Here is an 11,907-nt window from a genome sequence, read left to right as displayed (position 1 = left end):
CGGCAGCTTGCTGGTGCCGAGATCGGGGGACGGGAGGATGGCAGAGCGGGCACCGGGCAGGCAGCCTCCGGCAGGCAGAGGGAAAGGGGAGGCTTTAGGGAGTCACGGGGAGATGAACTGATGGCACGTGAGAGCTGGCAGAGGGGTTGCAGGGGCAACGCAGACCCCCCGAGGAGCAAAATACATTTCATCTCCAGGGTATAAACACTGCAAACAAGAAAGACAAAAGGAGGCAACGCTTGCAGAGAAAGCCACGGCGCGGCAGTAGGAAAGGGTGCCGGGGCACCAGCACCAACAGGAGCAGGGTCGAGCGTGTCTGTACTGTACCGTGCTTGGCCCTGGGCACGGGAAAGGGGGCCGCCCCCAGCCCGAGGCTCATCTCTCAGTACCCAGAAGAGGAAGGAAAAAGGGCAGGGAGCGCCAGAGCAAACAGACTCAACTGTCCTGACATATCTGCAGCGCCGAGCTCAGAGGCCACGGTTCAGGCTGCAGCCTCCCTTCCCGGAGAGTTCGTGTTGCCGCCAGGCACCGTTCACAGCCCGGAGGGAGCGGGGCCATCCCAGCTCCGTCCCAGAGCCTCATCCCTCCCGGCTGCCAGGCCAGCAGCACTCGTGGCGCTGGGCAGAGGGGAAGGCAGACTTGGGCCCTTCATAGGGCAAATACAGGGGACCTCCATGTTTCCCTAAAGCGTGAAAGCAAACCAGTTGTGCCCCTCCCTCGCCTTCTAACTCCGTCCAGGCCCTTGAAGATGTCACATTGCTGAGCAGCAGCACAACAGCAGGAGGGAGAAGGCCACAGCTGCCACCGCCAGCCCCAGGCATGGGACAGCCCCTACAAACGGGACAGGCAGCAGTGTGTCGCAGGCAGGAGGGCAAAAAGCAGGACAGAGGGAACAGAACTCTGCCCTTAAATCCCTCCAAGTACCTAAGGGCAGTGCAGGGCCCTGAGTCGTGCAAGACTCTGTGCAGGCACCCACCGCCGCTTCGGGCTGAATGCAGAGGTACAGCCCCAGCCCCAAGACTCGCAGCCCAGGCAAGGTGAAGGAGGGTCCTACCATGGGGCAGTGCCAGGCTCGGACCTGGCCCAATATGTGGACAAGAGGAGGGAGGCAAGAGGGAAGTGGCAGCATCTCTCCACTCCCCCGAGGCACTGAAGCCCTGGAACATTCATGCATTAGCCAAAAGGCAACTACAACGGGATTTAAAACGCATATATAAGGCTGGTCCCTGCTCCCCTCTCAGGGCTGCAGGAAGGGCAGGGCGTCTTCCGCAAGGGGGAGGAAAGAAGCCATCTTCAGCGCCACGTGTGCCCAGCGCCCTTGGAGCTCCGTGTCCTCCTGTCGGGCCACGCCATGCTCCAGCTCTCCCCCCCACGGGCGGCAGGCTCAGAGAAAGTCAAACACCCCGTAATTCTTTGCTGCTTGATAGAAGAAACACAAAAGGGTGAAAAGAAAGAAGAGATGTTTAGGGTGGAAGGACCGAGGCAGCAGCGACACACGGGCAAGCAGCACAGGGTGCTGGGACGGATGCGGATTAATGGGGTTAGAGAGGACGGCAGGAGGGAATTACCATCGGCAATACACAAGTCTGGTGGCGGGATGGGCTGGCAGCACCCAGCAGGCCTGCCAGGCCCGTCCACCCCGCTCGAGGAGGGATTAGAATCAAGGTTTAGTTCCATTTATTATTTTTTTTCCCTTTTTTCTTTTCGTTATCAAGACAAAAAAAAACAACCAAAACAAACAAAAAAAAAAAACCCAAAAAACAAAACTCAAAAAACAAGGGGTGAAGCCAGGGCTGGTCCTAGGAGACAAACAACGGGGATGGAGGGGGGAAAGGAGGAGCAGCAGACAGACAGGGGACGGGCGCTTCACATTACATCCACAAAGAACTCACTGGGGTTGCCCATGGCCATTCGGAAGGACTGTCTACTGGCTGTCAGTTCAGGGGGCACAGAGGCCAGGTCACGGCCCGGCGGCGCCCCGGGGGGCCCCATGGCTGAAGGCGGTGGAGGCATCAGCAACATGGGGGGGCTGAAGAGAGGGGGGAGGCCGGGCGGCCCATACGACTGCTGGCTGTGGTGGCTGCGGATGCTGTGAGCCAGAGAGTGCTGGCTACGCTGGCTGTGCTGGCTGGCTGGCACCGAGCGCTCACTGGCCGCGCGCTCACGCCGCATGCTGCTCCTCGTGGTGTGGTCCGACTCGCTCCCGCTGCCACCCGACTTGGACTCCCCGGTCTTCTCTCTCTCCTTCCTCCTCTCGCTGCCGCTGCGATTGGAACCGCTGCTCCGGCTCCCTGCGAAGCGCACGAGGCAAGGTTAGGTGACAGCTCAGACAAGCCAGGAAGAAAGGATGCTCCTCTAGCCAAGAGAGGACTACAGCACGCTGCAGCACAGCCATCCGCCAGCACAGTCCGTGCTCTCAGTCTCCTTTCAACTCTGAGTCCCACAACCCTTCTGAGATGGCTTTTGCCCTGGCTCCCCCCACACATAGGGCCTTGCCTAAGCAGCCTTTTCCTGCTGCTTCCCTGTACTGAACAGGGCATCTGCCCACCTGCAGGCATATTTTAGTCCTTTTCACTCACCTTCACTGTGCTGGCTGCCTGCACTGCCCCCTCCGTAGCTGTAGCCTGGGTCAGGGAAGCCGGGGTGGGGGTTGTATGGATGAGGTGGTGGATACTGATACGGAAAAGCCATAGGCCAGGGTGCGGCTCCTGGGTGGGGGAGTGGAGCCAAAGTGTCCTGATCGGAGGCACCGCTGGAGCCATCGTGATCGTGAAGAGAAAGATTATGCATGTCTGCAAAAAAGCAGAGAAGAGGGGTTAATCCAAGTGGAAAGACAACCACGTGTGATGAAGAAGATCCCTGCCCACTCTTGCTGATGGACAAGGATGGGGTACACAAGGAGATGCAAGAAGTTGGCACTCGCCCTGCTAGTCAATGCAACCATTTGTGCTTCCTAGCTGGACGACAGCCAGGCTGTGCAAGTCCAAGCTGTCACTCTAATACAGAGACCGGCTTGGTGGGAAAAGACCACATCAGAGCTACAGCTCACCCTGCCAATTACTTCCCCCATCCCTCTTATTTGAGTAGAACCCAGTTGTCTGAGCACCACCCCCTTGCCAGCACTAGAAGTTCAGAGCCTGGAGACAAAGTCAGTAAAGACTAAGACTCTGCTATGGCTGCCCAGGAGAAGAGATCACATAGTAGGTGACAGTGTCATCTTCCAACTTCACCACCCCAGCAGCATGACAAGGGAGCTGGGATATTCTTCCTCACTCTCTAACAGGGTCTTTAGAACAAGGGGCCCAGCCTGATGGCAATGGTGGTAGCTATGTCCCTACGGTGTTAGCAGGGCTCTGCGGGACCTCAACCCCCCTCCATCCTCTCCCTCCCACCCACGCCAAGCGCCATACTTCCACAGAGGTCCCCAAAGATGTAATAGCATTGCTCCGAGAAGGTGATCTTGTTCACGGTGTGTCGGATGTAGCCAGCCTTCAGCAGATTGCTGGCATATTTGCGGGATTCACGACGGTCTGTAAAGCCCTCCACATGGTGATAGAGCCAATCCACCACATCCGAACCTGCCACCAAACATCAGAGTTACATACAGCAACAGAGGGGAAGACAGTGGCCCTTGAGGCAGTGGGCCACACTGGAGCCAAGACAAAGTGGGCCAAAAGGTGAAAAGGGACTGCACAGCCAAAGGTTCAATTTGTGAACTTGGCCTGGTCAACAGTTTACGGTGACAGAGATGCTCCCTTGGGCATCTGCTTGGAAAACAGGCCACCCACTCCCCACTCCCTGCCTCTGCTGCAGGCAGCACAGTCTCTTACCAATGAAGGCATTGGGGATGGTGATCTTCAGCCACATGCGGTCACGCACCTCCAGGCCTGACTCTGGTGAGGCCATGGCTTTGACAATGGTGGCCATGTCGCTGTGGATGGACAGGTGAAAGTCATCGAGGCCTGTGGTGTGGACGAAGGGAAGGGAGGCAGAGATGAGAGGGGACAGAAAAGACAACAGGGCTACATGGAAGCATCACACACAGGAGGAATGGGCCAGGGAACAATACATCGCAGACAGTCTTGGGGCGCATGCTGTGTTAACCCCCCTTCCAGCCTTCCAATGTTATCCTTCCCATGTCAGCCATTTCACCTTGTGCAAAACCTAGGCTAGAGTCTCCTTCCTTCCAACCAGTCCCAAGCAGCTGAGATCCAAAAGCTGCCAACTGAGCCCACACAGCCCAGCAAGGGAATTCTCTGCTCCTCACAAACCTACAACAAACTCCTGGCTTTTTGCCCCGGCTCTCTAGACCCTTGCTTCAGGGCTCTGTATACTAGAATCACCCAAAACCTTCAGAAGGCAACCAAAAGAGCCCTGTGCTCAAGCAGGACCCTGCCCCACTGCAAGGCTCTTTGCTCCCAGCTGCCTCCACCCTGCCCTATCTGCTGTCTGGCAGGGCAATTGCTCCAGGGACAAGCTGACTCCCTCTGGTCTGGCACTCTCAGCCAGTAACCCCTGACTGCTCTGAGCCTTTCCTCTGCGCCTGCCACAGCTCCTGGATTGCACCCAGGCTCTTCTACTCTCCTTATGTAGAAGGCTGGAAAAGGTGGTATTAATTCACCCAGCCATAACTCCCACTGATCCAAGCACCTGCCTGGTGAGAGCTGCCTCCCTCTTAGTCCCCTGGCAGGGCAGACCTTGCCCATCCCAGCTGTCCCCAGGCAGATGTATTGCTCCCTTTGCAGCACAGTGAAGGTGAGGAAGCCGTGCAGCGGGTGGAGCACGGAGGCACAAGGACTTACGTTCGGTCTCTGGGATGGAGCTGGTGATGGAGGAGCTGGTGGAAGTGATTGTGCTCATGGATGGACTCATACCGTACGCTGGGTAGGTGCCAGTCATCGCTGCCGTGTGAGACACCCAGGCTGCCGGGTCAATGGGCCGGATGGGCTCACCTGCAGTGAAGAAAGAGTCAGTCAGTAGCTATAAGAAATTATCCCCTCATCAAATCAACCTCTGGGGAGGGACAGGGACTCAAAGCAGCCCATTCCATCCCCAGCATCTGCCGGGACTCACCCGGATCGGAGCATGGAGAGTCTGGCCCAGCCCAGATCCGCTGGGGAGCAACTGGGAGAGAAAGAAGAGAGGAAGGGTCAGCAGGAGAGGTGCAGAGGGAGAGATCCCCCTATGGCTCAAGGGGGGGTTTCTCTTTCCTCTGGCGCCCCGAGCAAGTGACCCCCCTGCCCCAGTGAAACGCGTCCCCAGCGTGATGTGGGAAGGAGGGCTGGGCTTATGGGCATTTTGGCCTGGGAATAGGACATAGCAGCCTCCTAACAGGAGAGCTGAAACCCCATCAAACCCCAATTCAGTGCCACATGGAGTCACACACACAGGGGAGGAACAAGACAACAACCAAGTAAGTGCTTAAGGCAGGGCTCTCACATGAGCTGGGCACCAGCGTTAAGGGTGGGTCAGCTATCCACTTACTCCTGGGTAACGAGAAGCAGCCCCGGGGGCTGGGGTCCCAGCACTTGGCCACCGTCAGGGTAATGGGCCTGCAACAAAAAGGCAAGAGTTAGAACAAGAGCCCAGTGGCACAAACCCCTGCGTGGTGGGCGGATACTGTATGCTGGCTCTCTCCTGTGAGACAGGGAGAAGCTGCCAGTAAAATGCCCTTGTCCCCCTCCAGCTATGGATTTCCTTAGTGGCATGGACAAAATGATGTGACCCTGTTGAGTGTTGCTGATGACCCTAATGACACGGCATCCGCACAAAAAAGGCACACAGCCACCATTCTGTTGGCTGCAATTCTTGCTTTGGGCACGAAAACCCATGAATCAAAGCAACACCAAAAACCTAAGTTCTGAGCTTCTGCAGAGCCACTGGCAGAGCCACTGGCAGAGGTGGCTGGAAGACACGGCTTACACGCCCCAAGCACACACTGTACAGCTGCCCACGGAGGTAAGGAACAACCCGAGTACTTACCCCGGCTTGTGCACAATCTCCCTCAGCACCCGCACAGCATCATCGTTGCTCATGTTCTCAAAGTTGATGTCATTTACCTGCAAACAACACAAAGAGGTGAGTCCCAGAGATGTGACCAGAGGCCGAGCTCCCCGCTCAGTGCAGCAGTGACTCAGCTTCCCTCTTCCAAGCACAGCTTCCTGGGTTTAGCCTGCCAAAGTGTGCAGGGAGGCTTCTGGGTCTTTTCTTACTGCTTTCCCAGGCCCAAACATGGAGGTATGTGGGCGTGTAGTACCTGCAAGAGCATGTCTCCTGGCTCAATCCTGCCATCAGCTGCCACAGCGCCACCCTTCATGATAGAGCCAATGTAAATGCCTCCATCCCCACGCTCATTGCTCTGTCCAACAATAGAAATGCCTAGGAAGTTGTATTTCTCTGCAGGGATGGAAAGAGAAAGAAGTAAGACACCGTAAAGCAGCAGGCACAAGTAGCCCTAACCTCAGACAAACCACGTGCTAACGATGGTTGCTTGCACCCCTGTCCCAGAGAGATGTCCTGGGACGCAGAGAAACTCTTGAGAGACCAGTGCTTCAAGACAAGCCACTTTCCTACAGAATCCATCTCCTCACTCCTCCCTGCATGTGTTCTCTTTGCCCCCTCCCCAGTTCCCTCTCCGCCACCCAGTCTCACTCTGGAAGGACTGCAGGCTCCATGCACACCTCCCACTCACCCATGTTCAGCGTGACCGTGATGATGTTCAGGGACATGGTGGAGTCTGTGATGCTGCTGAAGGACGATGACTGCAACGCAAGTGAAACATGAGATGTCCTCCTGTGCCTCAGCAACATTCCCAGCCCCAGCTCCCTCCACTTGTGCTCCCTGCCATTCCCTGTGGCACCACAGCCACCACCCACAACTCCAGCCTTATGCTGGGAGCTTTGCAGGGCCAGAGGGCATCAGCCACAGTCCTTATAACCTCTCCACAGCCAGGACAAGGTCTGTGGTCCCAGTTCTTGAGGCTACATTGGCTTGGGAAAGGTTTACAGCACTTTATGAAGTCTCAGCACTTGGACACCACCTGTCCCCAGCTATGCCCACAGCAAACACAGCTGAATCCCTGATCAGCCCTGGAGCACTGAGTGGAGAGATCCACCAGGCAGCCCACCTTGCCCTGCACTGCCCTCCCCAGAATACCCAGCCCCGAGTACCCGCTCAATGCGTGGAGCCTTCTGTTTCCGCCGGCGTCGCTTGTGCCTCCTCATTAGACGGGAAGCACTGCTTTGCTCTGTTGAACTGCTAAACCTAGAGGCAAAAGCGAGAGTCGGCTCTTCTGCTGCGAGGGTGGTGGCTCTGGCAGCAAGAGAGCCACAGAAATGGCACAGGGAATAGAGGATTGCAGGGGCAGAGAGGCAGAACATGTATGTGGGGGACAGACAATAGTAGAGAGGGCTGCTGGGTGAGACTTGAGACAGAGGCAGGTCTGAGTGAGGACTCTGGAGCCCAGGATAACTGTGCATTGCAAAGGCATCTCTCTGTGCTCGGAGGCAGGGGGAAGCTAGTGTTCCTCCAGGACCTAAGCTCTCCTACCTGCTGGTGGAGTCATCTTCATCTGAATCGAAGAAGCTGGTGGTCTCCAGCTCACTGCTCATGAGCGTGGAGGAGCTCTCGTACCCGCCCAGGTCTCGGCGCCGCTCTCCCTTCACTGTCCCATTCACCCTGGGTGCTATGAAAAGACAAGACTCAGTGTGCTTGAGACAGGCCACAGGGAAACAACCCCTCTCCTTCCCGCAGGGCTCACAGCAACCTTCCCAGAATGAAACTGGCCATCAGACAATCCCATCTAGTGCCAGCCAGCTCTGAGTCCACCCTGGGATCAGATCTATCTTCTGTGCGATACCTCTTCTATCACTACAGAATGGGGAAGAGGCTGATGGGCCACTTCCACGACTGAAGTCGTGGAGGACTTGCAGCTGGTTCCTTGGCAGAGCAAGGAACGGCCCGGAGTGGCAAGGCTACAGCACACTCTGCTTTTCAACTAAGAAGGACTGAGGCACTGCTGTCTCCTGCTCTTGAGGCTTCTACAGGAGACATCTCCTTTGCCCCCAAAGATTTCAACATCAAGCTCTGATGCAACACAGGCGTTAGCTCCTGCCTCCAGTGTGAGGCTATGGCCTCAGATCACTGAACAGCCCTTCGAAGCTGGGAAGGTTCTGCAGAACAGAGAGCTGCTCCATGTCTGGAACTGGTGCCCCCACCGTGCCATGCAGAGCTCTTGCCATGTTACCAACACTCACCATGCTCAGGCCCATCTTTCCGACGAGGTCGTTCCCTTTGCGACGACACCACCGAGTCTGTCTCTGTCTCATTGTCCAAGTTTTCGCGACTGCCCCCAGTGTTAGGGCTGCAATGAGATAAAAGGAACAAATATGTCCAACAGGGAACAACTTAAGCAGGCTCCCTCTACCTCTGTGCTGGCCAGCACGAGCCTCCAGCCATCAGCTGTCTCCTTCTTGAGGGACAGGAGCAGAGGTGGTGGGGAACAACCACAGCACATCTATGAGTGCAGCGCAAGGGACTGGGGGAAGCTGTGCCAGCTCTTTGCCAACTTCCCTGCACTATTTTCAGCATGCCCTTGCTTGTTGAATAATGCAGCTCCACTTCGAATCTGTTCCCAGCCCCATCCTCCTCCCCTCTGGCTGGCTGTGATCCCTGCCAATTTGGGTAGGAGTGCCCCAGCCCCTGGTCTGGATTTACAGCAAAATCACTGTGGGTCCCTCAAAAACCAGGATAGATGTCCAGGTAACTTACTGGAAAGAGGGCGGCCTGGAGTCTCCAATTCCTCCTGTGCGCTCCATGGAGGGTGGCAGCTCTGTTTGGTTATCGGCACAGACCGAGCCAGCATCTGAATGGGAACCCTCTGCAGACACCAGCTGGAGGGACGAGAGACAGAGAATGAAATGGCCAAGGCACTAGGAAGACATTTACAAGATTGGCCAAATAAGCTGGCCAAAAGCCTGCCTGGCCCAGGATCTCATCTCTGACGGTGGACAACAGCAGATGCCCAGGAGCGGGCATGGAACAGGCCAAGCATGTAGCAACATTCCCCCTCAGTGCCTTCCCAGACGCTGGCTATTTGTGGCTCAGGAATTCCTGACCCAGCAGTGAAGTCTGGGTGGCTGACAGTCCTGCTTGGAGACTCTGACATCATCTGCACAACCACACTGCACAATTTTTACACTCAGGTAACCTTTAGCACATGTCCTGTGGCAAGGAGTGGATTCCCCTAGTTCTTCTTACATCACAATGACAACAGTCATTCCTTTTCTTGATTTTACTAGCCTCTACACCTCTGCCTTTCAACTGTGGGACCCAGCAGGACTTTTACCTTCCCAGCGCATGATGGGAGCTGGGGGTAACAGAGCTCAGGGCTGAGGCTGGCTTTGAAATAGACTCCAAAACATTTTTTTTTTTTCTAGTTTCTACAAGTACTTTGCAAACTTTCAGCTTGTGCCCAGCTAAGTGGCCTGGATATAGCTCAGCAGTTTCCCCAGAGCATAAATTCAATAATGGTCAAACCCTGAGAACTATTTATACTAGCCACGCTTTGGGGCAGCCCAGGCACACCTACATCTGTGCCTCTGGCTCTAAGATAAACCACCAATTTCAGGCTCAAGGAATGAGGTGGAGCCTCTCCCGGGAGAATGGGCTCACCAGTGGGATGAAACAGAGGATAGCTCAAATGAACTGAATGGAAAGTGGTTTCCCCAACATCACTCCCTGCCCAGGTTTGCGCTCTCCCCGCTTTCAAGCTGCATTGAGCAGGGCTAATTCCAATAGTGCCAGGCAGGAAAGCAAGAGAAAGCCTCTTCCTTGCAAGAGACATTCAGGGACCCCCAAAGCAGAGGTGACAGGGCCCAGAAAAGAGCCACCCCCTTGGCTAGGGAGCGAGTCCCCTGGGAAAGACTAGAGCTCTCGAGCAAGGGAATATCAATTTCCATCTCTAAGGAGTTTCAAATTTGCTTTTCACGTCTGCACCACATCTGTCCCCTGCACGGCATGGGCAAGCAGCGGGGCTGGCTCTCTCCCAGTGTCAGGGAGGGACCACAGCGCCCAGCTCCTTGATCTGCCCCAGACAAAACAGGCTGTGGGTCAGCCTGGAGCCAATCCAGGGAGGTGAGGAGACCAGGACAGGGGTCAGGCCTCAGCCTGTGTACTTGAATCAACTGCCAAACCATCAGCCATCACAGGAGAGGTCTGATCTAACAGAGGTGAGGGATGACCCACTGTGGGTCTGGACAGAAGGATCATGAAACATGGGCTTGGAAAGGAGCTGACAGCTGCTGCCCAAACCATAACGCCCAGTGCAAATGCAGAGGCAGGTCTGCCGCTTGCTGGTGAGGGGACCACATCTGCGTGGAGGCAGGAGCAGATGCCAACCCAGGTGCTGGAGGCACAGCCCGTTTACACAGGTCTTGAGCACTTCCCAGCATCACTGATGAAACACAGAGCTGTGCCCTGCCCACCTTCGAGAACTGGGGAAACCATGATAAAGGGGGGGATGGACCCCACAGATCATCATTAGGGCAGGGGGAGATGTCTGTTGCCAGGGAGGCACTGGGAACAGAGACAGGGATGCAGCCGGGGCAAGGAAGACAGAGGAGCCCTGAAAAAGCCGCAGCCAAGGCAGCAGACAGGGCAGAGAGCACCCTGGGGTGCCAAAAGCTGCAGAGCCCGTCCCACAAGCCCCAGGACAAGCCCAACGGCTCCTGCTCTTGCAACTGTCTCACCAGCTCTTGTCTCGCACTCGGCTCAGCTCCCCTCCCTCCAGCAAGCCCCAGGCACATGCCCGGCCCTGCTCCCCGCACCTTCCTGGTGACTTGTCTTCCCAGGACACATCCCACTCCCTGAGGGCCACATCCCCGCTCTGGCAGCCACTGCCTGGGAGCACAGGGGAGAAGAAATGCTGGAAGTGGCCAGCATTGCCTAGGGAAAAGTCATAACACTCTAAGCTTGAAGATCTCAAGGCAAGACCAGGCAAATAGATCTGGACAGAGGGAACTAGCCACAGGCAGCTGTCAAACAGCAGTGAGGAGAAGAGGAGAGTGGGTGTTCCCGAGCAGGGGGGCTGATGCCGACTTCCTCTAACACTCCCAGGGCTGAGATTTCCCCCAGGGAAGGTTTGGATAACCACCCTGCACTTTTCCTGCCTCTTGCACTGTCAGGAAATATTCACTTGGATCCAAGCCCCCGTCTTTCCCTCTAGCTAAAATTAGTACCAAGTTCCTAAAATAGCCTCATCCCAGCCTGTCTGGCAGAAGCAGCAAAGCAAGTGCTCCCCCTCAGCCCCCAAACCACCCATGGACAAGGAGACTCTCAGCAGAGATAGAAAAAGGGATCATCAGCTGTGCATAAAGGTCTCTGAGACTGCCATCACCCTTCGTGCACAAGGGCTGGTAGCGGTGCTAACTCCAGGCACAGCTGCCCTGCAAGGAGCCAGCACACCAGAGCAGCAGCACGATGCGCTGATCGGATCAGATGGAGCTGCACCGGATCCATGCCACTCACACTGAGCAACCAGAGAGCCCCTACAAGGAAAGCCAGCGGCTGCATGGATGCGTGGACCACAAGGAAAAGCACGCCAGGTAAAAAAAGAGCAATGGAAAGGGTTCAGAGACTCTGGGACTCCCCATGCAGCAGATGAAAACAAAAGGCAGCTGGAAAGGGTGGGGTGGGGAGATGTCTCAGGGCAGATGCAGCAGCAGCGGGGACGGTGGCCAAGAGCCGGACAGGCTGTTTTCCAAAGGGCCCAGCTAACCGCTAGAGGGAGGACGGTAGGGATCCGGCCGCTGGGCCTGCCGGCTCTTTGTGTGGGAGCCCAGCGCACCCTCTCCTCCCCGTGCGGGCAGGACCCCACCCTGCGCGCTGCTCCCCTGGCCAGCAACCCAG

General features: G+C 56.3%; 1 protein-coding gene across 1 annotated transcript in view; it reads right to left on the bottom strand.

The window, feature by feature from the left end:
* Positions 1 to 1,660: 1,660 nt before the first annotated feature.
* DVL3 (dishevelled segment polarity protein 3) overlaps positions 1,661 to 11,907 on the bottom strand; it is an 11,710-nt gene continuing 1,463 nt past the window's right edge. The window contains exons 2-14 of the mRNA XM_009331195.1: positions 8,770 to 8,891; positions 8,256 to 8,362; positions 7,549 to 7,684; positions 7,170 to 7,263; positions 6,692 to 6,761; positions 6,257 to 6,396; positions 5,983 to 6,059; positions 5,485 to 5,552; positions 4,803 to 4,952; positions 3,831 to 3,962; positions 3,411 to 3,578; positions 2,580 to 2,792; positions 1,661 to 2,291 (exon numbers count right to left, since the gene is read on the bottom strand). Of these exons, the coding sequence (XP_009329470.1) occupies positions 1,867 to 2,291; positions 2,580 to 2,792; positions 3,411 to 3,578; positions 3,831 to 3,962; positions 4,803 to 4,952; positions 5,485 to 5,552; positions 5,983 to 6,059; positions 6,257 to 6,396; positions 6,692 to 6,761; positions 7,170 to 7,263; positions 7,549 to 7,684; positions 8,256 to 8,362; positions 8,770 to 8,816 (1,827 nt within the window). The 5' untranslated portion in view covers positions 8,817 to 8,891 and the 3' untranslated portion in view covers positions 1,661 to 1,866. The remainder of the gene's footprint in view (positions 2,292 to 2,579; positions 2,793 to 3,410; positions 3,579 to 3,830; positions 3,963 to 4,802; positions 4,953 to 5,484; positions 5,553 to 5,982; positions 6,060 to 6,256; positions 6,397 to 6,691; positions 6,762 to 7,169; positions 7,264 to 7,548; positions 7,685 to 8,255; positions 8,363 to 8,769; positions 8,892 to 11,907) is intronic.

The sequence above is a fragment of the Pygoscelis adeliae genome, unplaced genomic scaffold (genome assembly GCF_000699105.1).
Source record: "Pygoscelis adeliae isolate BGI_AS28 unplaced genomic scaffold, ASM69910v1 Scaffold479, whole genome shotgun sequence".
Taxonomy (NCBI): Eukaryota; Metazoa; Chordata; class Aves; order Sphenisciformes; family Spheniscidae; genus Pygoscelis; species Pygoscelis adeliae.
Note: the sequence above shows the minus strand (reverse complement) of the source record. Positions and strands in the feature narration are given on the sequence as shown.